Source organism: Rhipicephalus sanguineus, chromosome 11 (assembly GCF_013339695.2).
Source record: "Rhipicephalus sanguineus isolate Rsan-2018 chromosome 11, BIME_Rsan_1.4, whole genome shotgun sequence".
NCBI lineage: Eukaryota > Metazoa > Arthropoda > Arachnida > Ixodida > Ixodidae > Rhipicephalus > Rhipicephalus sanguineus.
Genome location: NC_051186.1, coordinates 86,154,284 through 86,182,061, shown reverse-complemented (window position 1 = coordinate 86,182,061; position 27,778 = coordinate 86,154,284). Strand labels below are relative to the sequence as shown.

The following is a 27,778-nucleotide window of genomic DNA, read 5'->3' as shown; positions in this document are numbered from 1 at the left end:
TAACGCATGCACTCGCGCTTTTTGTTAATGGCAAACCTCCAAATCTGCGTAAAACTGTGCCGCTTTGCCGATGAATTCCTAGCTTTTCTGCAGATTAGCCGCCACCCGCCTTACGAACGAGATTTATGACATTTTTTGATCCTAGGGTGAGCGTTTAGTACTAACCTGTTAGCATTGTTCTGATTGTCATTTTTAAATGCGAAGCATTTCTTAGCCAACTTCTGCGACCTTGAGCGTATCTATCTATCTATCTATCTATCTATCTATCTATCTATCTATCTATCTATCTATCTATCTATCTATCTATCTATCTATCTGCGGTTAGATAGATAGATAGATAGATAGATAGATAGATAGATAGATAGATAGATAGATAGATAGATAGATAGATAGATAGATAGATAGATAGATAGATAGATAGATAGATAGATAGATAGATAGATAGATAGATAGATAGATAGATAGATAGATAGATAGATAGATAGATAGATAGATAGATAGATAGATAGATAGATAGATAGATAGATAGATAGATAGATAGATTTCGACAGCTCATTCGAAATACTCAAACGCTGACACCTCGCCAAAGAATTTCGCACTGCTGTATATATTCCGTGGGCTCGACGACAGAGAGAGAGAAATAACATTTATTTGCATCCGCCGAGAATGACGGGGGAGAAGGATGTGGCCTCTGCCCACATTCTTCTCCCTAACCGTCGGCCGGAATCCCCTTGGGACTCGGCGACGGCCTGGGCAAGACCGATGACGAGCAACCAAGAGCCGTACAGCGGCGGTCAAGTCTGTGTAGAGCGCGCAAGCAGCCGGTTCTTGCTCTTCGCGGCGACACGTTGAGGCAGTTGCGGGCTCTGACGGGGTGTGTCAGAACCATGCGCGGCCTAGTAGTAAGGCTGACCACGTCAGAGCCCGAAACTGCCTCAAGTTGTCGCCCCACAGAGCGAAACCCGGATGATCGCACGCTCTACACAAACGTAACCGCGGCTGTACATCACAGTGCCAAGTGTATATCATCTCAGTAGGGACAAAGTCGCTCATTGTGCTAGAAGAGAAGTGACATTATCTATCATGAGAGCTGAGGTTATTACGAGGTTACGGACCTCTAAAACAGGGCGGCGAAAGCAGATGAAAGGATGAGCAGTCTAAATACAAACTCCTCCAAGCGTAGAACATGCTTGTATATACAGCTACAAAGCTAGAGCGAGAAATACACCGCAACTTTTATGTACCTTTTCTATTTTTATGCTCAAGTATGCCTTGCCGAGATGAAAGACGTCAAAACATATTTTTATACTTTTACTTAGCACATCGTACGCAGAGCCCATGGCAAACTAAACAGCTTGAAAGATCGTGCTCTCTCTGCGACATTTCAAGCCTTGGGAATTTAACGTCAGCTCTTGTTCTCTTTGTATTTTTTTTTCTATTACCCTAATATCTGACGCACCTCGCACGCTGACGTATAGCAGAACACGGTGTATGCGACATAGGCTCGGCAGTTTTGCGAGCAGCGCTCACAAAACTACCGAGCGCATTGGATGTTAAGCCGAAGATTATAATGACATTATGGTGACAACGGCTGATATGATATCGCCGGTTTCGGCCGGTGCGAAGATAAACGACAAGAATGAAGCGACCCACAAGCGAGAACCTACATTTCAGAGGTAGGATATCCTGTGATTGGAGTCAGATTCCCTGGAAGTCGCGTGTGGTTTTTCGCTCTTTTGCACGCGTCTGGCTTGGCCAGCATGAACGTGCACTTCTGTTTCAAGTGCGGTTGAGTCATGTGTTTATCCGTCTGTCTATGTACGTGTGTCTGTTTGTGTGTGTGTGTGTGTGTGTGTGTGTGTGTGTGTGTGTGTGTGTGTGTGTGTGTGTGTGTGTGTGTGTGTGTGTGTGTGTGTGTGTGTGTGTGTGTGTGTGTGTGTGTGTGTGTGTGTGTGTCTACGCGCGTGCGTGTGTGTGCATGCGCGTGTGTGCGTGTGCGTGCGTTTGCGTATGTGTGTGTGCGTGTTTGCGTGCGTGCGTGTGTCTGTACGTGTGTACGTGCGTGCGTCTGTATGTGCGTGCGTGCGCGCTCGCGCTCTCGGAAGAGAAGTCTCAGTGCAGCGTGGTTCTGTTTGAACGCGCTCTTGAAGCGCGCTTCTGCACCGTACTTCTGTTTGAACGCATTCGACGCACGTTAGTGCTTCAAAATATCGGTACGCTGCACTAGTTAGTATGGATGAGAGAGACAGAAAGAGAGAGAGAGAAAACGCTTTGTTGAAATACAGAGAATTTCGTGTACAAATCGTTGGCTTGCTATACTCTGCGTTTAGAACGGGATTGTGGATAGAAGGCATAAATAGAGAGAGAGGAATTAAAATAAGAAATCTCGATATGAGATAATGAGATAAACAATAAATAAAAACACTCACAGCATATCCACGAACTAAATGATGATGAAGGAGCTTGCTCCGGAGGTTAAATCCGGTAAACCTCGAATCCTCTGTACATCTGCTCGGTCATCATCATATAAAGAAGTGACACGAGAGTTGTTGCAGTGTGATTCTATAAATATATTATATACACAACGTTTATAATTTACATATCGATGCACTATATACACAAAGTTACATTCAAGAGCTTATTTGCGGTCAAGATAATTTACGGATCACATAAGCTGGGGGCAACAGCGGTAGCAGCGAGCCCTCGCGGCTGCCACGGCCTCAGTGCTGGTAGTGGCTTGTGCTTGCTATCTGCACTGGCTTCTCTCTTCGGCCTCGCAAGCTCTCACCGCAGGGTCTTGGCGGCGAGTCCGCGCTGCTGTTGCATTGCGAGCCCTCCGCGCTGCTGCCTTGGCTCCTTCGGTGTTCATGATGAGTAGCGGTAGCGAAGTGCACTGAGTGATGTCCGGCGAAAGAGAAAGGAAGCGCGCCAAGAGCGAGCGCTATCTAAGCGCGACCCTCTAGTGGTCTCCTATCAAGCTAGAGAACGCGCCGGGGGCGGAGCCGCCTGAGCGGCGGCGCGCCATCTAGTACGCGCGCTTGAATCAACGGAGAGCGCAGCTGCACCTCTAGCGGGAGCCGTGAGAACTGGCGTACGCGGCAGGAGGGACGAGAGACGACCTCCCAGCAACAGGAGCAAGCTCCTAAAATCAAGACTGCGTATTTTGGCACTTGGGCGGGGACGCGCGCTGGTACAGCCTTTCATTGTGTGCATGCACGGTACTATACTTTGTCTAGCTGACCGATACTACCTAAATATGTAAACAGAAATATCATCGCACGCCTCTGTTGCGTGAGGCAGACTAAGTGATCTAAGACACAGTCGAAAGATAGTTTTCGTCCTCAGCGTGGTAGAAGCGTAGCATCTAGCCCAGTTGGTATGAATGCATCGTAAGGAAGAGCGCGCAAAAAAAACGAGATATAAAAGGAAGAAAAAGCACGGGACGAGCGCTAACTGTCAACTGAAGCATATATCGAGCTCTACCATGCCTAAATTCGCGCTAGTTCTGCAGTGCATATGCGCATGTTTCTGTGCCTGTTGTCAATGTGCGTATTTAGGCGTGCACCTTTGTTACTGTACGTGGTTGCCTGAGTACGTGTACGCGTCTCGTGCGCGTACACGTGTATGTGTTTGTACAAGACACGATGCGACTGAAATGAGAAGAAAAAAAATGCTGTTTGCAACTTTAAAGGTGGAAGTGGACTCCAGAAAAGGTGTACCACTGGGTCGTTTTGTTCGGAGTCACGGTGTACGTCTTCTGGAGGTTCGCGACTACCAAAGAGAGTAAGTGTGTCACTTTGACGCTTATTTACATATTTCCTGCGCTTCCAGTCTTGATGATTAGCGCATGCGCATTGTTATCTCATTCCTCCAGACCAGTATTTTTTTGTACTTTAAAAGCTCAGCCCAAGGGTCTCCGCTTTCGCATTAAAAAAGTGTGATCGCTGATACTTGAAAGAATTCGGCGGGAGGCGTGGGACAGCGGCATAGTAATAAAAACTGTTGAGCAGCAAAATGTTCTGCTGACCCAGCTCATGCATATTAGGATTCATGTTATGTACTGTTTTGTGCAGACGTTGGTCTAAAATAATAATAATAATAATAATAATAATAATAATAATAATAATAATAATAATAATAATAATAATAATAATAACAACAACAATGACTGGGGGCTACCCTAATTCCTGACTCAGGTGTGTGGTGGCGGCACTCGCACCTCGGCCTTTGTGTGCCCTGTGCATTCCTCGAGTTAAGGTAGATCACCACCTTCGAGAAAAAAGTTTATAGTTGCAGTCCAAAAGTTATATTTATAATTTTGGCGTGTAGGGCTGATGCAATTTCAAACTTTAGAATGACGAAACTGCTAAAAATGTAAAACCAAAATTTATAAAAATCGAAATGTGCCAAAATATGCATGTTGCGCCAATAGTCATAACTACAAAATGGTTGGTGCGATTGAACCGCAACTTGGTAGGTGCGTAGTGTGGACACTATCCTGTGCGTCTGACATCCATGATAAACCCATCTCTAAGCTAAGGCGCGTTACCGTAAAACGACTAAAAAAGTTTATATTTGACAGCTTTGTTTTACACAAAATTGGCTATAGTCCAAAATGTTACGGCTCGTTTTCAATAATTCTGCTTGAATGCACAGCTCAACTTATGAGAAAAGAATTCGCAAAATTGTATGTGAAAATGCTTATCAGAAGGAAAGTTATCGCTGTCTGCGTAAGTGTAGGATGCAAAAAATGATGTCTTGAGAAAAATGGCTTTAAAGATTTGAACTGAATGTTCATATAATAAAGAAACATTCAATATGTCTGAAATTCTCCTTGTTCATAGCTGCGGACCTTTTCTGAAGCGGCGCATTCTCCTTTTGAGCGAGCTGAAGCACATGTATTTTTTCTAACTCGTTTTGCGTCTCCAGCTCACTTGCATATACATGCGCCACAGCAGCTCCCCGCTTGGTATATTGATTCCATAACTTGCGTTGATGCTTCTTTTTCGTCCTATACTTTGCCATTATTCATGGAGTATTATACCTTATTCCATGAAAGGCCAGAACTAAGTCCAAGAGCTGTAAGTGGTGTACGAAAAAGCACTGACAGCCGAACAAAAACGCGCGCAACATAAACAACAGAGTGCCGAAGCCGTGTAGTGAAAATTTTCAAATAAATCTTAAACATCATGCCCCGCAAGCTTTATAGTGTACTTAGACAACTTAGCATTACGTAATATGTATAAGGAAAAACGTTTATGACGACATGGCAGGCGTTGTGGAATCGGAAACCTTCAGTTTCGGTTTCGAATGCGTCTTAGAGGGGTTGGAAAAATGGTCATAACTTTCGAACGGCTCAAGATAACTACATAATTGTTTTGGCTAAATATTCTTGAATAGACTAGGAGCTTGAAAATGTCGAATACAAATAAAAATCATTTTTAAAAAAATGCTTTCTTGAAGGCAGTGACATACCTTAACTGCGTGTTTCGTCGCACGGACGAAGCGGATCTCAGAAGCCACGTACAAGGAGGCTCCTGGTTGAGATCTCCACCGCCAGGTGCCGCAACGTTCCGAGTAGCTCACAAGAAAACTGTCTACTCGTTCAGTGAACTCATTCAATTAACTTTCATTAATTATCCCGACCGTCATTTGGTCCTTATCATTAGTCCTATTATGCTCCAACATAATATATATCCAATATAACTCTTTAAATTGAATCTGAACCATTGATTTCTTACCAGTTCTAGTTTTTACAAGGCTAATTCTGACTGTTCGGAAAGTTGGCATTAGAAGCTCGACGGGGAGTGGCTGGAAGTGAAACAAGACTCTCACTCGTTGCTCGCGTCACTAATAATAAATGCTGGGGCATTACGAGCCATACAACGCTGTCATTATAAGGCATGCCGTGCCCGAGGGCCCCGGAAAGTTCGACCATGTAGAGTTCTTTGGCGTGCAGCTACCTAAATCCAAACACAAGGGCCTCTATCATTTCGCCTCCATGTAAATGCAAGACGCTAATCGAAGGAGTGGAATTCGTTCAGGTGTTATCGTTCTCCACCATATTGCAGGGGCTGCCTACGTTCGTTAAATATTTAGAATTTTGCATGGAATATGTTATACCTTCAATATCTCACTATACCTTTATGTTTACACTACAACCATTCAGAAGAAAAACGATACACTACGTGAACGCTATCTGTTGAGAGATAGACGAAGTGATTAGCTTTGGGCAGTGCGTGTCAAGGAAATAATTTTCTAGAAGCAGTTGAATGCACAGTGGCAACTGACATAATCTAAGTGCAATATACAGATATATGTGCGTTGCAGCGCAGCGCCATGCGCGATTGAGTGGGAAATCACGTGATCAGCAAGTTGGTACAGAAGCATGGACGTCGAAATATCCACCGCTCCAACCTCAACAAGCTCTTCGCTTTCTTTTTCACACGATCACACAAGTCACTCTCAAACATCAAGAGGCGGACAAATCTTCCATTTCATGAAAAAAAAAACTATGATAACGGCTGTTCTTCGTTAACACAATGCCGACTAAGATCAAAAGATACTTAATTCCAATTCCTCTTACTCGACTACATTGCCAAAGCCTCACTAATTAGGACCGAAGTTGACTGAACAATAACCTCCCGTCAATGATGTCAACGACCTCGCTAAATATGGCACTTTTGCTCGGTCCGGACTTGCAACATCAAAAGCACGTGAAATACTGCTGGCGACCCAACCAATGGGCATAGCAGTGTCGGTATTTCGTACGTAAGGACAATTAACAACGAATTAAAGTGATTTCTCGACATTTCTCAATTAACTTTGATACGCGTTGAGTTTAGACTAACTGGGATATTTTTGTTCGTCAAGTACGTTTATTACAAGAAAAATTATGGCTCTAATCGACGGTGCGAAGGTGGTTGGACAGCGAAACTGTATCAAACACCATACATGCTGATGGGGGTATGTTTTATTATTACTTTAGAGTAATGGTATTATTATTTTAGAGTACTAATCGCTTTGTGGTCGCTGTGGTAGACCGTGATTGGTCCGGCGACCATTTTCAGCAAGACGAATTTGTTCCTTTTGTCGAGCATTGTATTCGCGCTGTTCTCCTGGTGTCTTTAATTTCCGTGGCCTACCGACGGCATTTTTCGAATGAACTGAATGTGCTGCTAGACGGGTCTCCCTTTTATATATGAAAGCGGCAAACAAACGCGGGGAGAAGGAATGGCCGTTTCACGTCGTTCGAAGCCCTCGTGTGAAGTTCAAAGCAGCTGCAACCTAATATTTACCGTGAACGCATGGGAGGGTGTTCCCATTGTTTACAGGCGCCTCATCACCCAACAAGCGATTTTCATGCGTGTTTTGTGGTTTTCTCTAATGAAACGAATACTCAGCTCTATGCTGTATGCCTGATTCAAAGAAAGATATGCCGTTTGCTTTCTATTGTTATGGGCCCCTAAACCACCCAGAGGTCGAAATTTAGTTGTGGCGTTGCAGTTGTGCACGAGTCTATAGCGAACGCGTTCGTCGGCTCATCCGTCCACCTCTCCGAATGCTGCTTGCTTAGTCTTCGCACCAGAACTGCTTAAGCCGAGCGCGATGTGTCTGCTGAATCCGAAAACAGTCATCATCATGAACTGACACGCGCTCTCTTCGTTCTCTTCTTCATCTTCCGCTTCGCTTCACGAACGCGGGGAATTGAATAACAATGACGGGGAATTAGGTAGTACAGAGAGAGAGAGAGAATGAGAGATAGAAAGAAAGACAAATAGAGAAGTAGAGAGAAAGAAAGAGAAGGACAAAAAGAGATATAAGGCGAGAGAATAAGTACAGAGGGAGAGAAAAAAAAGAGATAGAGAGAAATGGAGAGAAAGAAAATAAAAAAGAGAAAAACGATAGAAAGACAGAGAAAGAAATAGACAGAAATAGAAAGAGAGAAAAGACAGAGACAGATAAAGCACCGAGAGAGAGAGAAAAACAAAGCGATAAAGAAAGAAACAACTAAAAAGAAAGAAAAGAAAAAATACACAAAGACAGTGAAAGAAATAGACAGAGAGAGAAAGAGATACAAAGAAACATGCACAAAAAGAGATTGAAAAAAGGGAGACAGCAAGCATAACCAAGTACAGTACAGCAAAGGGTGGGAAAAAGAAGTGAAGGTGATGGAGAGGGAGTAATTATTATTATTATTATTATTATTATTATTATTATTATTATTATTATTATTATTATTATTATTATTATTATTATTATTATTATTATTATTATTATTATCAGGGGTCTTATGCCCCAAACCCACGATATGGTTATGAGGGACGCCGTAGTGAGGAACTCTGGAAATTTCGATCATCTGGTGTTCTTGAACGTGCACTGACATGGCACATTACACGGGTCTCTACCATTTCATGACGAGGAGGGAAAGGAGGAGGTAAGAGGGTAAACTATAGCATACTCTTGCATAGTATATTATATAGCAAGGGGTGGGAAATGGGGAAGTGAGAGGGTAAAGTATAGCACAGTCTTGTATACTATAGTATGCAGGGCGTGGGAAAGGGATGTGAGGGGGAGGGAAAGGAGGAGGGCAACGCCACCTGCTCGGCTGCTTCCTCAGTCTTTGCACTACTATTACGTATCTGCCCCAATATTTTTTTTTAACACATAAGCGAACTCATTTCTTTGGTGCATCTAAGAACATCCTTTCTTCAGGGGATGGTTAGGCCTGTAGGTAACATTTATTAGTGGCGTTTTAATTACCGCCATTTCTAGGCCTTACAGTCTGCTACTGCATATTTTGGCGGCACGACCACGGGATAGACTACTGCTGGTGTTAGTCATTCAACTTCGCCTTTGTTCACACTAAGCATTCGCTGTAAAGCCATTGATTCATCTTTTCTTTTAACTTCACTGTATCGTGTCGATTTCCTTCCTAGATGCCTATATTTTGGAGAAAGCGCCGGAATCCTTCTCAAACAGCTCCTATGGTTTCGGGCGAAAGCAGGTAAGGTATACAGTTGGTCAAATTGGTATTTATACCTAGAGTCATGACGACTACTGATTCGCTAAAAAAAAACAGATGTAGTCCGCCGAGATAAATACCGCAGGAATGTAATCAATCGGAGACTTAAAATACGCGTTGAACGACCGCAGGTCGAACACCACAACACATACGCAGTAGGGGATAAGATTCCGTTTTACCATGTGTACACAATAATGAGAATAATTTTTTTCGGTGAATTAGCAACTTTTATGGATATTAGTCTTATGTGCATGATTTTCTTTTGTTGACGAATGTTCATGCCTGCGCAATGCTTCAGCATTACAGAATTACTATGCAGGCCTAAATAGAAAGATACCTTGTGTGATTTACACTAACATATATCTTGTGTGCATTACCTTGATCTGGGCAAGAACTTTTATGACTACACGAGATCCTTTTTGGCGGGCAGAGAAGCCACCCTCAAAGTGGGAGACCTCGTTTCAGACTCCGTTAAACTTGGTTCTAAAGCAGGGTGTCTACCGACCGGGAAAACCGGGAATTCTCAAGGATTTTGGGTAGTCTGGAAATTCTCAGGGAAAACTCAGGGAAATTGTGCTCCCATCAGGGAAAATCCACAGTAACTTTATTGAAAGGCAACGAAAGTCGCGGTAGCACTGGCTCGATATTTTGTGAACGCATTTTTCAAATCAAACGGCCGCTGCGGCTGCGGGGAAGTGGCGCACCTCGATGCTGTCATCGCCTTCGGAGCGGTGGAGTGGGAGAGAATCAGGCTAATGCGCGGCATGCGGGAACCATGAACGACGACACATCGTATCGCGCAATGTTGTCAGGGTGTTCTGTGACTACGCGGTGTAGTTCTGTATTCTTTCTCGCGAGTGCTGTGCGTTAGCGCCCGATATGGTGTTTTTGTTAACGCCGCATGTCAAGTAACAAGCATGATTAGTTGTAGAAGCGGTAGCAGTAGATGTAACGAGCTTGAGTTATCTTGCAAGCGATCGCGATCGTTCAAGAAGCGGATGTCTTCGACAAGGCTGGTATCTGGCAAGCCATCCCGATCGGTGAGAAAAAAGACGACGCTTGTTGGCTGTTATCGGAGAGCTCACTCGCTCGGATCCCGAGCTTCAAATATGCTATTTAGGACTCCGTGAAGAATAGAATAAATTTCCAGGCAAGAGCTAGCGTAACTCACTGCAAGTGAAAGCTTTTTTTTTCTTTTTTTCCCGATGAGGGCACATGCTGAAACAAGTTTTAGGCAGTCAACCGATATATTGGGGGGCTGCAGCTCGCAATTACCAGCCACACCACGTGGATGTTTGCTACAAAGCCGAATTACAAAACTTTTCAGAGCCAAGGCATAGCGGTGACCGAAATTCGCGACATTAGCACGGGTCCCACTGGCTCGATTCGGCGCGCGATGTCGGAAAACAGTAACGTTTCCACCATAATCGGATGTGCCGTAATTCAGGCTGTTACCGTGCTTTCATGAGATCTTAGCCCGCAGCTATATTGCTTTTTTTTTTTTGCGAAAGCAATTGTACAGACACTCCGACGCGAATTTTATGCCTTCGCCATGATCTTCCTTATCAAGTCCAAATCGCGATTACATCACCCGCGCGTCGTATGCTCCATGCGCGAGTGAAAGCGCGCGAGCGCTGCCGACGAACGGGGACCGTCTCGTTCGCGCGATGGGCACATGGAGATAGGAGCCAGCGGGTTGGGGGGGGGGGGGCTGCGTAAGTTCGACAGGAAGCGCGTACTTTGTACCAGCGGGCGTGGTCGCGTGTGCCGCGGTATCTTTAGTGGGGATCAGCAGACGCCTCATACCTTTGCAGGTGTTGTGCTCTAATTGCAAAACTTCCGTTGAAGCCATAGCAGTGGCGGATTCAAGGGGGGGGGGTGCGCAGCGGCGATCGCCCCCCCTCCCCTTAAGCCAGTCCCCGCCCCCTCCCTTCAGTGCCTGTCGTCCACCTCCTTTGTCAGGCTGCCTGTTGAGTTTGCCCCCTTTTTCAGGTTGCTTTGCCTGCCACTGCCCAAAAGGGGTAAAGAGAATCTTGTCCCTGCTCTCTACCTCTCTCATCGCTCTACCTTTTCCTGCTTCCCTATGCACATTTACAACGAAGGCTTCTTACGCACCGCCATTTCCCCCTCTGGATGGATGGATGGATGAACACCTTTATTTTAGTCCTTCGGTGCGCGCGATTAGCGTGCAGCGGGCCGCTCCCACGTCGGGACAGAGAGGCCTTGCCCCTCCGCCGCGTCGCGGGCCCGATGGACAGCCCAGATTTCCCCCTCTGGGCTGTTGTAAATATGCGTGGCCCACCAAAATGCACTGCTGAGCGGGGGCTTCAGCCTTTGTACCCCCCCCCCCCCATTAGGTACCTGAAGCCGCCCCTGAGCCATAGATAGGGCACTTCTCTCAGTGCAGCGGCTGCGTTTTCTGAAGGAGCGAGCTGCCAGCCTATATTCATATAAAATTCCTCTTTGTTGCTATCGGATTTATTGTTTTGCTCTCGCGGTGAAACTGTGACTCTTTTTTTCTAACGTGGGATGGTTTTTGATTTTTTGCGTTCGTGGAGAGCAAATGGTTCGGCTGGGCAACATGGTAGCAAAGGCGTTGCATTGCTCTGGGCAACGCGCGAGGATTTGATAACAACCCGCAGCAGCAGAACAAGCGCAATTCCGCACTGCATTAAACCCGCATTTTTTTCGTATATACATGTGCCACTCGGCAAGGCATTTAACTGTGATTGCTGCACTTCACGCTCAACAAAATTGATTTTTTTTTCACGCAAAAAAAAAAGTTTTTTCATGTTGCCATATTAGTTGAGCATTCTTGTGGCATATTCAGTTTAAGATTAATCCTTCAGTAACTATGCCTTGCATGAAAGGTCGAATTTTAGTTTAACGAAGTTTCGATATAACGAAGGGAGTTGCCGCTTTTACCAACTTCGCTATATTGAGGTTTAACTGTTCTATGTACTATTCAAATGGGATTAAGTGGTTTTTATTTTCTAACGTGCGTATTAGAGAGTGACATCACCGAGCGATATGGTCTCTACCCATGCATCTTGACATAAAACGAAGTTCTGCTTCACTCAGGGAATTTTAGCAAAAACGCTCAGGGAAAACCTGGAAAACTCAGGGAATTTAGAAAAGTCAACTCGGTAGACACCCTGTAAAGGTACGCCATAGGGGTCGGTCATATCCCCGACTCTCTTTAACCTCGCCATGATTGGTCTGTCCAAAAAACTCTCGGAGGTCGACGGCATTAATCATACTATATATGCAGACGACGTCACCATATGGTGCACCGGGGGCAGCGATGGCCATTTGGAAACTGCGCTTCAAGATGCCATCGAGGTCACAGAAAGGTACCTCAGACCTACTGGACTCTGATGCTCACCGCGGAAATCAGAGCTGCTACTTTACAGCCCCAAGCGCAGGGACCCCAAACCGAAAGGTTGGAGGCCTGTAGAGGACATCGACATCACTCTAAGGACAAGTGAGGGTGGTATCATTCCCAGGTCGGACACCCTCCGCGTTCTGGGTATGATGATTGAGTCAAACGGTTCAAATAACCAGACTGTACTGAAGCTTACAAGGAAAACAGACAACGCCCTGAGGTTGCTAAGAAGGGTTGCTAACCGGCAGCAAGGACTATGCGAGGACAACCTCATCAGGTTGGTGCATGCTTTCGTGATGTGTCACGTCACCTACGTAGCGGCAATGCACAACTGGCAGAGGTCGGAGTGGGACAAATTGAACACGTTGATAAGAAAAGCGGTGAAGAGAGCCCTCGGGCTTCCCTTGTATACGTGCTGGGAGAGGCTGCTTCACCTCGGCGTGCACAACACGCTGGAAGAGATAGCTGAGCCACAAGAGAGGGCGCAGTTCACGAGACTTTCTACCACCAGTGCCGGGAGAAACATCCTGAAAGAGCTTGGAGTTCACCCGACAGAAATCGATACCAGCTACTGCAGCGTTCCTCGAGAACAAAGAGAGCGTATTACCGTGGCACCCACACCTCGGTATGTCCACCCTGAATACAATGTAGGCAGACAACGGGCTAGGGCTAAAGCACTCCTGGAGAGTGCCCATGCACATGCCCGGAGTTGCTGTTTCGTTGACGCTGCACGGTGCCCAAACGGAAAAGCATTCGTTGCAGTCACTGTTGATCAAGATGGCATTGTTACAAACTGCTCGTCGGTCCGGACCACAATGGCTGAGGTTGCCGAACAGGTCGCTATAGCCTTGGCCCTGCTAGACGACGGGAGAACAACAATATACAGTGACTCGAGATCAGCAGTCCGAGCATTCGGTAGGGGCACCATCTCGGAATCAGCCTTGCGGATCCTGCGAAATAAGGAGGTACAACAACACACAATCGTCTTGTTCCCAGCTCACATGGAACAGATCGAGGGCGCTCCGTCCAACCTCAACGAGAAGGCCCACAGAGCTGCGCGAGGAGTCGTCGTCCGCGAAGCTACTGACGGCATGATGATGAGGTTGTTGACAACAAAGATCCTCCAACGACGTAGAATGAACTTTGCAAGAACTTTTATCTGAGGAGGCGAAAGTATCCGCCACCGCACAGTAAACTGAACAGGCCTCAGGCATTGATGCTCAGACTCCTGCAGGTCTGGGCATATTCCAGTCCCGAACTCTTGCACAAAATTTACCCAGAAATTCAGACGTCAAACACATGCGCGCTTTGCTCAGACTTTGCCAGCTTAGATCATATGCTCTGGCGGTGCCCTGCGTTACGGGTTCAAAACGTTACATCTTCAAAGTGGGATGCTGCACTACGCAGTACGGATTTCAGGACGCAGCTATGGGCAGTCCAACGGGCCCACGACGTGGCGGACAGGTTAGGCCTATCTGTCCCGACGTGGGAGCGGCACGCCACGTGCTAGTTCACGCCCCGACGGACCTAAATAAAGTTTTTCCATGCCATACCATACCAATGCCTGGGCTAATCCTGTCATTTGTTTGGGTTTTCTTATACACGCGTGACTTACATGCAGTAACTTTCATTTATGCTTATTTTTTTACGTCTATTGCACGTTTAACTATAAAACTGAGCATTTCTTGATGTCGTTGCCTGGGCTAACCCTGTCATTTTTCTGGCTATTTTTTATACATGCGTGACTTACATGTAATAATGAGAACTAGCAGACAATAATGCCAAGGCAAGTATAAGGCATGTTATTTGTAGTATTATTATATAAATGTGAAGAACGTTAAGCGCGCAAGGATAACTTGCCACGGGCAGGGGCTGAACCTGCAACCTTTGAATAACACGTTCTATGTTACCTGCGCATTGTGTAGCATGCAGTTGTGAGCCTCTGCTTCCGGAGATCAATATAATAGGCAGAAGCAGTGGCACATTAGCGCGAGTTATTGGAGGCGTTTCACATTAAGAAGAGAGGCACAAGTTGTATCAGTGATACGTCTGTTTGTTTTAAATGGGATGCAGCTCTTTCACGTGAAAGTGCGATTTCTTCCCCCACTGACGCACGCATGCGCAAATGGTTGTTTGACGTTAGCTTCACCTTTCGAATAAACAGTTCACGTTTAGCGCCCGACCTTTCTGCTTTCTCCTATTTCTCACTCGTGCCTTTCTTTCATAGTTTGCTCTAAAATGTACCCATTCGATTCTCTACCAATTGAGCTACGGCGGCGGTCATCCCCCGTTCACTTCATTGGGTATGTCTGTGCATTTAAACCTGGCAGTGTTCGTCAGCGCCCATCATAGCCACGGCTGCGAGTGTGGAACACATTTTTCTGCCTGCTGAGCTCAATTGGTAGAGCATCGAACACGTTATTCGAAGGTTGCAGGTTGGGCCCCTACCGGCGGCAGGTTATCGTTTCGTCCACTTTACTTTCTTCAAATTTATATCATAATTAATACAAATAGCATGCCCTATCCTTTCCTTGGCATTATTTTCTGCTAGTTCTCCTTATTGTTGGGACTAATAAACATAAACGCGCCCTCAAATGTTCCCCTCCTTTCGTTCTTGTAGGTAAAATCTCTCATTCATGCTAATTTTTATACGTCTATTTCAAGTTTCAAGTTTATTAAAGAGAATTGCAGTGTACAATATATACATCGAGGTGCAAAGTTTTCAGAAGGAGGCCCAAAAGTAAAAACTGTAGGAGGGCCTTCTATTAGAATTGGGCAAAAGAAGTTTTGTTTTAGTATTGCACTGTTAATTATAACACTGAGCATTGTGTCACTCTGGTGAAATTTTTGGGTTTACAGGGAGCAGGCGCCTTGTCAGGGTGTCCTTTTTTTGCCTTTTCGCCGGTTATCTGGGCGACTGTACTTTTTTGCCTAAAATAATGTTCAACTTCAATCCTTCCTCACGATGTGCAACCATCTTGTTCCGGCAAGCACTAGTGTCATGTGATCAAAACGTTTTGTTATTCATCAAAATTCATACTTGTCAAGAATACAGTTTCACTCGACCGCGCAGGACATTGCAAACTGGGAGTGGCAGACGACGAAGTATATGGTGGTTATCGCGTGGAAGTGGTACCTCTTGCATCCCCGTGTTAGCCCGGCTGACAGCCTACGCTGCACCTTCGGTAAGCACAACACTTTTTATTCACAACATTACGCATGCACACTTCGCAGTAAGGTAGAAAGTTAGGCCAGTTCGAATCGGTGCATGATTGGAAGACAGCGCCCGTCCTGTGTGCTCCTTGTCTTGAGCCACCGTCGTTTTCGCACTGGTTTTCCAAATTATACACACTTCGCGCACGTGGATTTTGTCCAAGTTCGAGCAAGCAGCTTACCAATATAGATCCTATTTCTGGGCACGAAAAAAGAAAAGTGGAACGTTTCTGCAGAATACCTTTGAAAATAAATTCGTTAAAAGCTAGATAGCCTCGAAGTCAAAGCAAGACAGCCGTTCGGAAGAAGATGGGGGCTTCAAGAGATTAGCAGTAGTTGAAAAGTGAATGTCCCTTGTTGATACCCCTTACCTCCCCCCTCCCCCCTCCCCCCTCCCCCGCTCTGAATACGCTAAAAATAAATTGGTCAGTGGGAAAGCTTGTTCCTTAATTAAGTGGTAAATGTTAGCTTCAGGTGACTTTTGCCTCCAAATGCCGGTTGGTGAGCCAAATGTTCGGCAACTTTGTCTATGTTATTGGTCTATTACACTGTAAATTCTCTATAGCCTGAAGGTACCTATTTTCTTAGTAAAATTTAAATTCGCAGCTACTGAGAAGAAAACAAAACGTTTGCTTTTTCTTAATGCCAAAGGGTCAAAAGCAACCTTTCTCCTATTTCGCCAGTAAAGAATTTTGTTGTTTGTAAGGATTTACCCCGACTCCAACGTAATGTGCGCGGCCTGGCCGATTGTATGAGTTCGCGTTGACATGTTTTTCAAGTGTTGAGTTTGTAATTTTGTGTGCCGTTAACTACGCCCTATATGCCTTCTGCGTTTTAGTAGTACACACGCTCGCCTATCAGTTCAATCCAAGTCAATGCCACCAATTTTCTTCGCTTAACTACTAAAATAAATTCTGGGAGGAGCTTTCAACACCATCACCAAGATACGCTTAATAACTCCGGAGCAAGAGACTAACGGTTAATTCTTCCACATGGGGTTCTTTAGGGCGCATCTAAATCTGTGAAGAATAGCGGTGTTTCATTTTTTTTATTTCACTTTTATTAAAAAAGTGTGTGTGGCCTCCGCGGTCGAGAATTTATTCATTTCACCAATCATTTCAGCGCATCGACACACAGCCACTGAACCAGCGCGCCGGTTACATTTAAAATCGCATTGTTGGCTACGGTGCTCGACTGCTGACCCGAAGGTCGCGGGATCAAATCCAGGCCGCGGCGGCCCCAATATCACGGAGGCGAAATGTTATAGGCCCGTGTACTTAGATTTAGGTGCACGTTAAAGAACACAAGATGGTCAAAATTTCCGAAGCCCTCTACTACGGCGTCCCTCGTAATCGTGTCGTGATTTTGGGACGTAAAACCATCCGAAATATTATTATATAGGTATGATAGCAGCCTTTACGTAGGATATGCACCCGTAAATTCTAAATTGCAAAAAGACCACGCTATATTCATACGATATTGCTTGTTCCTTCTCGGACTGAAGGCTGTGACCGCGGTGCGTGTGCTGAGCAGGCCTGGCGCTTTTTGGTGTGCGTATTATTTGAGCATTGCCAGTCATAGTGACTTATTAGTGTCGTCCTAAGCTGTTCTTCACTTTGGTCTGTAACCCTATTTAGCCTTCGCAAGTACAGATATGAACGAACGATACGCGAACAAGAAATTACAAAGGGAAGGACCTTCAGCAAGCGATAACTCGATAGCACTATCTCTCATCGCTAATTATGTGGTTCCAAAATATTGCTTGCACCCCATGCTGAATATACAGGACAAAGTTATGCCGACAATAAGCCTACCGGCGAAAGCAAAATAGAAAGAAGGTCTTCTGTTTAACCCTAACTTGCTCGTATTCGAATTTTTGCTTTACTGTTGTTGGTAACCAACTAAAATTATCCTCACTCGCCGCTACGCACCCCTCACCGCCCTTGGGGACAGGCCGAATTGTGAACGCTGCGAAGTGTGCTAAACAACATCAAATATACATTTTGCGACTGCCCACTTTAAGTGTCACAACGAAAAACGCTACCTTTATCGATGGCAGGAATCAGAGTGGCAACACTATGCGGAAGTGGTATTTTGTCAGCAATGTGCGATCAAACAATGTCACCAACTGCTACAAGGGCAGTTAAAGATTTTCTTAATAGCACAGGACCGGACGCTAGACTAGCGAAACCACTGTGTTACGTGGGTACTGCATATATTCACCACCTCTTCTTCTCCCCACCATCCCCCTTCATCATTCTTTTTTTCCTCTTTCCTTTTCCTCTGTGTAGAGTAGCAGGCTAGAACGTACTAGGTCAGGCCGATCTCTCTGCATTCAAATAAGTTCTCCCTCTCTCTGGTTAGCCTTGGTCTCTTTCCTTCTCATTTCTCTCCCCCCCCCTCCTCTCTCTCTCTCTCTATCGCTCTCTCGCTGTCACGCAAGAGATGATAACTAAACTACTCGCAGCTGATGCCCGTCTTCTACGCTGTCTACGCCTCGCTATTCACGACCTTCAGCATTGGCTGGGAAGCGACCCTGCTCTTCCTGGGACAGCACGCCGTCTTCTACGCCACGGCCTCGCTGCGCAGCACAGCACTGTGCTACGTGGTCGCCGCCCTGATCCACCTCCAAGAGTTCTATCTCCCGTTGGATCCATGCGACGTGAGTCACGATACTTATCTGTTCCTTGGTTATCCCTGCCATTCGCCGTATTTTTTTTTTGTTTCTTTTTGTTTACTTCGGTAAACTGGCCGCACGTTGTTGATGTTGTCGTTTAGCTCTTGCGCCAAACACAGCTTGGCTGGATAAGAGCACCGCTATTGGGAGGCAGAAGCTAATAATAAAAGACTGGAATAGAATCACGGAGCGGACAGAAGTAAACGGACCCCTAATTTTTTTTTTAAACGTTCTCATGAGGAAACGAATGACCATTATTTACTATGTTGTGACCGCAGCATTATACAACCCCTGCTATCTCTAGCCAGTGTTTAAAAATATGCCGACGCACTGTTTGACGAAGCGACCAAATGCATGTTGCTACCGTTGCATGGAGCGTCACCGTATTTTTTGTTTTCCACTTAATTGCCTAATTAGGCATGTTTAACATTGGAAGCAACCAGGCTGCCCAAAACTTCCAAATAGAAAGTTGTTGATCGGTTTGCAAAGCGTCCGATCCAACAGTTTCTGACTTCATATCTGTTACGTATTAGTGTCTTTCTGATTTGTACAGATGCCCGCGAAATACGAAAACAAAAAAAGATCATCCAGCGGTGCTTCGCGGACACCGTTGAAACAGCGACTCTTGTGGCGTTCCCTTCGTCAGACTAACGCATTTCTATGTTTTGCAAGTCTTTCTGGTATGTTGTATCACTGCTCTTGATTAAACACTCTTTGTGCAACTTTGAGATGGCAGTATAGTTTTATTGCATGTTGACCTTGCCACTCTTGCACACCGGTTTACAAAGAAGCCTTCGCTTAAGATGCTCCGACGTGTTGTATCACTGCTCTTCATTAAACACTCTTTGTTAAGCTTTGAGGTGGTAGTATACCCATAACCTTTTATAACCACGTTTCACGTGACTGGTGTGACTGTGGTAATGCGCACGCCATTTCTTGGGCTAACTGTTGCCTTCTTCCTTTTTAGTGCATGTTGTGTGTAGTGGTATTTACCAAATTTCTGTGGCACATACACGTTTTGGATGATGATAGTTTTCTAATAGGCCGCACAGATTTCTGTTGCACATACCCGTTTTTGGGGTTAAATGTTGCGTTCATTTTTAGTGGACCAGTGGTGAGTAGTGGGATTTACCCAATGCCTGTGGCCCATACCCGTTTATGACGCCCACAAGCGTTACCACGGATCTGTGACATGAAAGGCTCGACAAAGAACTGATTCGCTGTTAATACCACGTGACATGCCCGCTTCCGCGGCTATGCGCGCTGTGACTGCACTGTTCCTAACGTTCCGCGTACAAATAATACGCTTCCCTAGCGACAGTTTATCACAACAATAAGCAGGCGCAGCGGTTGCCGCTGCGTCTGCTTATTGTTGTGATACAACGCCGCTTGTGTCGCCGCTAGCAAAACGTGTTCTCTGCACAGCCACAACCATCGTCGCAGCCCTGCCGAGGCATCACAACTGGGCAAACGCTATGGTTCTTTGTATGCGGAACGTTAGGGAGCACTGGAATCCTCGCGCGCACTGGCGCGCAAGCAGGCGTGTCACGTGGTATTCTTTTTTCTTGCGATAGCAATTATATCGACAGTCTTGGCTGGTTTTTGCCGTTGCCGTCGCCACCGTCGTGCACAGTATATGTCGTGCACTGTATATATATATATATATATATATATATATATATATATATATATATATATATATATATATATATATATATATATATATATATATATATATAATGTCCCCAAAAAGTAATTCAGAAAAATGCCTCCGAAGCGCGGAACCGAACCAGCGACCTCCCGTTCCGCAGCGCGTGGCGCTAACCACTACACCACAGAGCGCAGATCCTTCAGGTAGCTAACGGTGAGCGTTATATACACACCCTTTACCGCTGGCAGGGCTCAGAGACGGCAGGCGCTTATAAACGACCAGCGAGATGGCGCGAGGAGCGCAACGAGCGCATTTTAAAAAACGCCAGGCCTGCGCCGAAAGCGCAGCACAGTCACAGCGAAAGCTCGAAGAGCGGCATTTCTAGAGCCCGTTATAAACTCTCTTGTGGCTACTAATACAACTACACTAGCATCGTACCCACTACGCCACAAATAATAATTTTTATGAAGTTAGGTGGCACCCACAACGACATTAGGGTAAGGCGGTGCGAAACGCGACATTTTGACTTTGGCACTCTCTATAGCTAATACAAAAAGTACCTTTTCTTTTTTTCTCTATTTCAGCGATAGGTGCCTGTAGTTTTCGACATTTTTTGCGTAAAAGTTGACGACTGCTCACAGCGTTCGCGTGGGAAAGAAACATTGCGCGGCTGATGTCAGTGTGTTCGTGACCCGCCAAAAAGGGGCGAAATTCTGCTGGGCAAAATTTTCGGATCCGTGCATGAAGCTACTCCGGCACCAGTACAACAATGTAATTATTTATGTTGTTTCTTTATACTACTAGCTACATGCTACTAGAGGTGTGCGCCGCCGCGCCGTGCCGCCGCCGCCGCGTTTTTGGTCACGCCGCTCACGCCGCCGCCGCCGCCGCCGCCGCGCAATAATTGCGGCGCGCCGCCGTTAGTGTTTTATTTTGAATGGGGTATCTGTAAATAAAATACAGCACTTCGCCGGAGGAGCTCTTCTCGATGTGTCCATGTAATGAACTGTCCATTTCAGCGGCCGCTGAATAGCGGGAGCTCGGCGAGAAGCGCGCCCCCTGTTTCCGGTTCTTGCAGCGCCATCATGACATCACGAAGCTTTCAAACACTCTCGACACAAATGTTAGGGACGGAATGCGCTTCAGTGCAACGAACGCAGCCCTCAGAGATCCGAATTTCGGTGCACGTCTTTTGATCGTGTTAGCCATCGATTTAGGTTTAATGCGGTCGCTCGTCTAACGCAGCTGTAAGGTCGGTACGCATTCTCTGCATCGTTCTCAAACATCTGGGACACATTCATATGCAAGTTGAGACTTAAAAAGTTTCTGTTTCTCTGCATTTCGTCCACTCTCTTCTTACGCTAGGAATGTGCTGGCGGGTTCGGTGCGGCGACGCGTTCAAAAGCGGGGTGACATCACGGCTCACCGCTTTTTCGAATCACTGAACGCGCTCTGCCGAAATACGCTGTGGACATCTTTGGATGAACGCATCGAGAGTAGCTCCCCAGAAGTATCTTTTTCTTCTCGAGAAATATCACGAGTATTGCCTGACCTTAACGCCGCCGCGTCCTCCAGCCTTAAAGGGCGCAACCCAACTCGCTGGATAGCATATTCTTGGAGTTTTGGACGTAGTGCACTGTGCACAAATAAATAAAATAGATAATTTATATATATATATATATATATATATATATATATATGATATGACAGAATTCTGTCATATCACTAGTCTGTAATGCCATATCAACTGCGTGTGCAATCTATCTTACTCTGTGTAACCTGACTTCGCTGCCACGAGTCCCAAATGTGCGCGCATGAATCTATGTCGACTGCGTGTGACCGCTATTTTATGTTGTCATTCTTGCTATCGATAAGTTCTCTGAAACTATCTACTTTAAGCGTGTTTATAAGGAAACCCACCGCGATGCATTTGTTACTTTGACAAAGTCTGGTCCACCACGCGAAACGTTTGTTTCGCGTGGTGCCAAATATACAGTGCCAAAACAACGAAAGTCGTAGTTTCTTTCTTCATTCCTTATTCTATCGGTGTTCGCGTGATTCTTTTCCCACTACTATATATATATATATATATATATATATATATATATATATATATATATATATATATATATATATCGGTGCGTTAGTACACTTTTTCCTTTGATTCTTACTAGAGTAAATCAATAAATTAATAAAGAAGTAAAGAGAATGGCAAACTTAGAATAGAGCTGAGCTAGTTGGTAGGTATTCATGTTAAGAAGACATGACGTGGAAACACGGACATAAGAGACAAGTCGAGAGAGTGAACAGCTATCTCTCACGTAGACCAGTACTCGCACTTGATTGATAGGTGTGGCCTCTTACGTGGGAATGCGCGGATAAATTTTTGTGTCTACCTTCGGTTCCGCCGCTGTCTGATTTTTCAGTTGTTAGCGGCGTTTCTGCTGTCTTGACTACTTTCCTGTGTCTGTGTTTGCACTCCCTGTTTTTATAAAGGGCCCATAACAGCCTCCGAAAATACACACAAAAAACAGAAGCAACGAGCGCGTTATCTCTCTTGGCGTTTCTTAACTTTTGGTGCACTTCGTGATGCCAGAACAGTGATTCACGTGACATCATCAGGGTACATACCCTCGACTGGTCCATATACGAGAAATAACAGTTGTGAATTGTCCCTCATACTGATTTGCTATGCAGCCGCCCACCCACTCTTGCTTCTCTCCCACGACTATCGTGCGCGATTAACTGATTTCGCTCCATTTTGTGCGTTTGCGACCGCGCATGCAGAGATAACAGACAGTAGCCGACAAGCGCGAAATCATGATAGGTACAACGCTTAGTGCTGACATTCTACGCGTGCTTTATGAAGAAATAAGTGGCGAGGAGATGTCCCCTGTAAGAAGGGTATTGAAGGCGAGAACGAAACCAATGGAAAAGGCGCCGGAATATATGATTCTTCCAACGGACGCACTCTTTACAGCGGAGACGATGCAACTTTACAGGAAAAAAGCGAGCCCGTTTCGACGATTTTTTGGATATTTTTTATTGCGTTAGCAATTGTATGGACACTCAGGACAGGTTTCCACCGTCGCCGTCATGTTCCCTATAAACTCTAAATCGATAACATCGCTCCGCGTATTGTATGTTCTACCCGCGAGTAAAAGCTCGCGAGCGTTGGCAAGGAACATGGCTAAAGCAGAGATTAAACAAGCTGGCCATCTCCGTCACACGGAATATCATCAACCCCGCGTGCGAGGCGTGCCGTCGATTGCTCCTCAAGCAGAAGGAAACGCCCCGCCCGTCATCTGCTGGGCGAAGGAGCAGGAAGACATCCCCCAGCGAACGGCTCGTATACCCTCTACGCGCTGTGAGCGTTGTGAGCGCTGTTATCTCACTGCTTCGCGTTCGGACCACTGATACGACAAACTGACCGAAGACCGCTTCTCTCCCGGGAGCGGCCGTATTGCCATACACCAGCGTTTTGTAGAGTTAAGTGAGGTCGGAGCAAAAAGAGTTAGCTGCTAGCCCTCGTTCATGTAATATTACGGCGTGTACTTATCGCATTCACTGCTTCGCCATCCCCCCCACCCCCTGGCGGCGCGCCGCCGCCGGTCCGATGAACCCCACGCCGTTCACGCGCCGCCGCCGGAGGTGGAAACACCGGCGCGCCGGCCGCCGGTGATTTTGGGTCTGGCGCACATGTCTACATGCTACCAAAAGTTTAGCTCATTTGGTGCCGTGGGTCAAAGGGGAATTTTTTTTTTATTCGGGCATGTGAGAGGGGAAAAACGCGACAAAAAGGCATTGAATTGCCTTGAGAGTGTCTTATTAGGTGAACCATTTATTTACGCTCATTATATATGATATTTGTTTCTTAAGGATGGTGCGGACGTACAAGAGAATATCATCTAGAGTTTGCTGGGAGGAAAACGACATGAAAAAAGCACTGAATGCTTTTCAGGAGTTTCGGAGCAGCACAGCGCCGGGGTTTGTGTGGATTCAATGCGTGGAGTGCAAAGACTGGGTGCATGAAGACTGCGTGGCGGCCCCACAGAGTCAATTTGAAGTGCTTCTACTGCAAGAACTGAAAGGATAAAACTTTTTCACGCTGTCTCGTGTTGCCTGACGCAGCGTCTCGTTTTGCCCCGCAGGTTGGGGAAAATGAGACATGTGGTGCATTTTTCGTTTCTTTTTAAAATAATATTCTGAACCGTCACAGCATGGCCATATTTATGTATCACATACCTTGTACCAAAAAGAAAGTTCATTTGTTGACATTTTATGGTCACGAGTGAAATAAAAAAAGATATTCACTATTTTCAAATTTTTGTCGCGTTTTGCACCGCCTTACCCTACTAGTCATTCTGCGGAGAAGCGAGGTACCATCTGTAAGGCATTATCAGCAGTTTCTTGACGCGACGGTTGATGACGATGAAGTATTATGACTGAGCCTTTTGTAATGGGTTGGAAGCTTTAAATGACCCACTAGTTACGTAATTCTCATTGCGTGACGCCCGGTCGTTATTTCACTCTCCCACCACGCTTTATAACATACGCTAACGTGAGAATGAGATATAGAGAGAGGGGAATTAACTTTATTGAGACCCCGAGGAAATGAATCGTGGGAGCCTTATGGGTTTCCTTGGCAACCAATAAAGGTGCACTTGCGAGGAACCAACTACGCTATAAATCATAATTTTTGTGAAGTAAGGAAGCAGCCACTACGCAATTTTTCGTCATTTTGCGCAGAACCGTGGTACCTGCTAAACACCTGTAACGTATTATGGGCACTTTGTTGATGCTGTGGCTAATGAGGATGAAGAATTATGGCAGAGCCCTTCGTAATGGGTTGGAAGCATTCAACAACTCACTCGTTGCGCACTTCGCATTGTGTGACGCCTCGTTAAAATTCGCGTTGTGTGACAGTTGGTTGTTATTTTACTCTTCTACCACGCTACATTACATATGTTAATGTGGTTCCTTCCCGACATGAAGCCTGTATAGGGTCTTTTTGCAAAGCAGTTTCCAGCACCAGCATGGCTATGAGGTAGGATACTGGGCTCCCACGCAGAGGGCCCATGTTCGAACCTCGTTCCATCCTGCAATTTTTTTCGTATTTCGTTTTTTTTTTATTTCGAGCGATAGTAGTTACGGACACCGGCGGCGGCGGCGGACAACTACGGCGCCAAAAACGGCCATTGTTGTGATCTCATACAGCTTTCGCTGTAAAAGTCGTCGGCCAGCTCGCTCGCTTCTTCTAATATTTAAGCAGGGAGAGCCTTGCCCTTCCGCTGTCTGCTCGCAGGGTAGTTGCTGCCGGGGAGCAGATTTTTCTGCAGCGTAGCAGCGTGTCCATCACGGGCCCCTTTTCTTGCTATCGCATTCATTGCTTCGCGCTTGCGGCGAAACAGTGACTTTTTTATAATTTGCGGACATCCGTTGTAAGCAGAGAAACACTAATACTTTTAGGGGCGAAGCTCCTAAAGCCGTGGCTCTGTCCCTCCTAGCTCGTACGTGACCGCCTATGCCGCGCGTATGTGCCAGTGGTGATGGCAACGAAGCAGCGCGAGTGTTCTTGGCCCAGCGCAGGGACGAAGAAGACGTTGCAGCTCTTTCTCTGATCGTCCAATCCCCCTCGTGGGTATGTGCCAGTCTCCTCAGGGCAAACAAACAAACAAAGATAAAGCGAGTTTGTTTGTCGTGCTCCGTGTCCTCGTCGATCCCACATCGTTACACTGGTGGAGGTGCGGGGTAAGCTTCATGCTTGGCACTCCATCGCAGAGCCGACAATCGAGCCCGGAATCGCCACCACGCGTCGAAACACCGGTCCACCGATTCAGTCGCCGTCTGCCAGTCACCGTCATGACCGTGTACCTCGCACCCAACCTGTCTATCGGGGACGTCAAGTCGTTTATAGACGCTGCGTTACGTGGCTACGACAAGTACAAGAACCGTCCCTTTGTGCTGGTTGGGGACTTCAACGTGGACCTCATTGCCAATGACTGGATCGTGCAGCACATGCTTTCCAAATACGCACTCAGATGTATTCATAAGCAACCTACCACGATCCGAGGGACGTGCATAGACTTAGTGTCTGCAAACTTCCCACTGCAGCCAGTACAAGAACCTCTCTCGCTTCATTTCACGGACCATAAAGCCGTCATAATGAAGGGACCTCGCAATCCAGCCGCCATGACAACGACGAAATGAAAAGAACAAACCAAGAAACGAAACAACAAACGAACAATAACAAAATAAAAGTTGATTTTGTATAATATACGCACAGTCTTACGTCTTTTTAATGATGTAATGGGCTAACTTTCACGGGAGAGTTACGGTTTACCGATGATCTCCCCCTCTCGAGCTTCGCCCACTTATCATCATTCATTCCGTGGATATGGCGTGATTTTTTTAGCTGGAAAGTAAGATGCTTCCTTATCGGATGTTTTGGAAACAGATTTGTAACTTTCTCATTGGAATTTTTCGCACAACTTCGTTGCTTGAAAATTTAGCTAATTAAGGTGGCCTAATTAAGCAAATAATCCGGACAAAAAAATAGTCGGCCTTACTTCAGGCAATAGTCAGCAACATGCGTCGGTGGCGTCGTTATTGAGTGCGTTGGCATATTTTTAAACTCTGGCTAAAGATAGCTCATATGCAGCTTTTCTGGACACCAGTGGCCTAGTTCGCGTGAACGACACCACGTGGCGTATCGACCTTAAAGAATTCAAAAGTCCCGCCATGACGTATGCAGTGACGCGGCACTAAATAAAAGAGAATCAAAAGAAACAGTACACACGCCCCGAGACGGTCGCTTCACCTCGGTGCGCAGAAAAGAGAGCGCTGTTTGTCGGCGTTATCTCGACGGCGACGACTGGCAATGAATTGGCAGTTTTTCTAGACGTGCCATGCCAAATGTCTGGCCGTTATAGACGCGCCCACGATGCATGAAGAGCATCATGTTTTTATTTGTTTGTTTGTTGTATGTTTAGTTTCTTGCGCTGTCGTACCGGTGGGATTTTGGAGCAGCATGCTGCTTTCCGAGTTTCTTTTTTCAGCTAGCGGGAACCATTATGCTTGGGTACGAACAGGATGTTGTGGTTGCATAATAAACCGAATTTCCTTTGGTGTACCACTTGGGTGACATTCGTTTGCTCCTTGCGTTATCTCAAGTTAGAACTGGATAAGTTTGCGAACGCTAGTAATGAGAGTAAAAAAAAAAGGAAGTTAAAGATAGTTTTTATTTGTTTTCATTTAGTTATTATTTAAATGTGGCTGCCACCGCAAGCTTGGCGCCGTCTAAGCGGGTGTGCAAAAATGATACAGTCGTTGAAAGGTGATCTTGTACACCGGAAAATGTGAACTTGGTTAGTTTTTTTTTGTTAGGAATGAACGTATAGTAGAACATATAAGACTGGCGTGTTGTGTAATAATCTCTAGATCTGCCGTCTATCCCGCTAAAAAAGCACTTATCTATCCTAATTGCATTTCTTCTTTTTCTTTCTTTTTTTTCCTTTTTTTGCTGGTGGTGATTGTCTTGAATCCTGTTGGCGCAGATAGACCAATAGGTTACTCTAATGGGGTGGAAGTTCTCCTGAAGCTCTCCTTCCATGTTCTGTAGGCGCATTCTCTTTCAACTTTGCACTACAGCAAGCACAAAGTCGATCATGAATCACCTACTGGCCCAATCGTCCACTTTGATCAGCACAAAGAAATTCAGAAGAGCGAATTGTGGCGTTTTTGCGCTGACAACAACGAATGCAACATAATATGGTAACCATTCCTACAATCTCTCAAAATCACTTCTTCATTCTGTATCACTCCTGA

General features: G+C 45.7%; 1 protein-coding gene across 7 annotated transcripts in view; it reads left to right on the top strand.

Annotated features, from left to right (window-relative positions):
• The window catches only part of LOC119373850 (protein-cysteine N-palmitoyltransferase Rasp), a 149,517-nt gene that overhangs the window by 84,075 nt on the left and 37,664 nt on the right, over positions 1-27,778 (top strand). The window contains exons 4-6 of one of the 7 annotated variants that reach the window (XM_049410919.1): positions 3,692-3,783; positions 15,484-15,595; positions 18,091-18,285. The exons of the other annotated variants lie outside the window; for them this stretch is intronic. Of the exons in view, the coding sequence (XP_049266876.1) occupies positions 3,692-3,783; positions 15,484-15,595; positions 18,091-18,285 (399 nt within the window). The remainder of the gene's footprint in view (positions 1-3,691; positions 3,784-15,483; positions 15,596-18,090; positions 18,286-27,778) is intronic. 7 annotated transcript variants of the gene reach the window in all.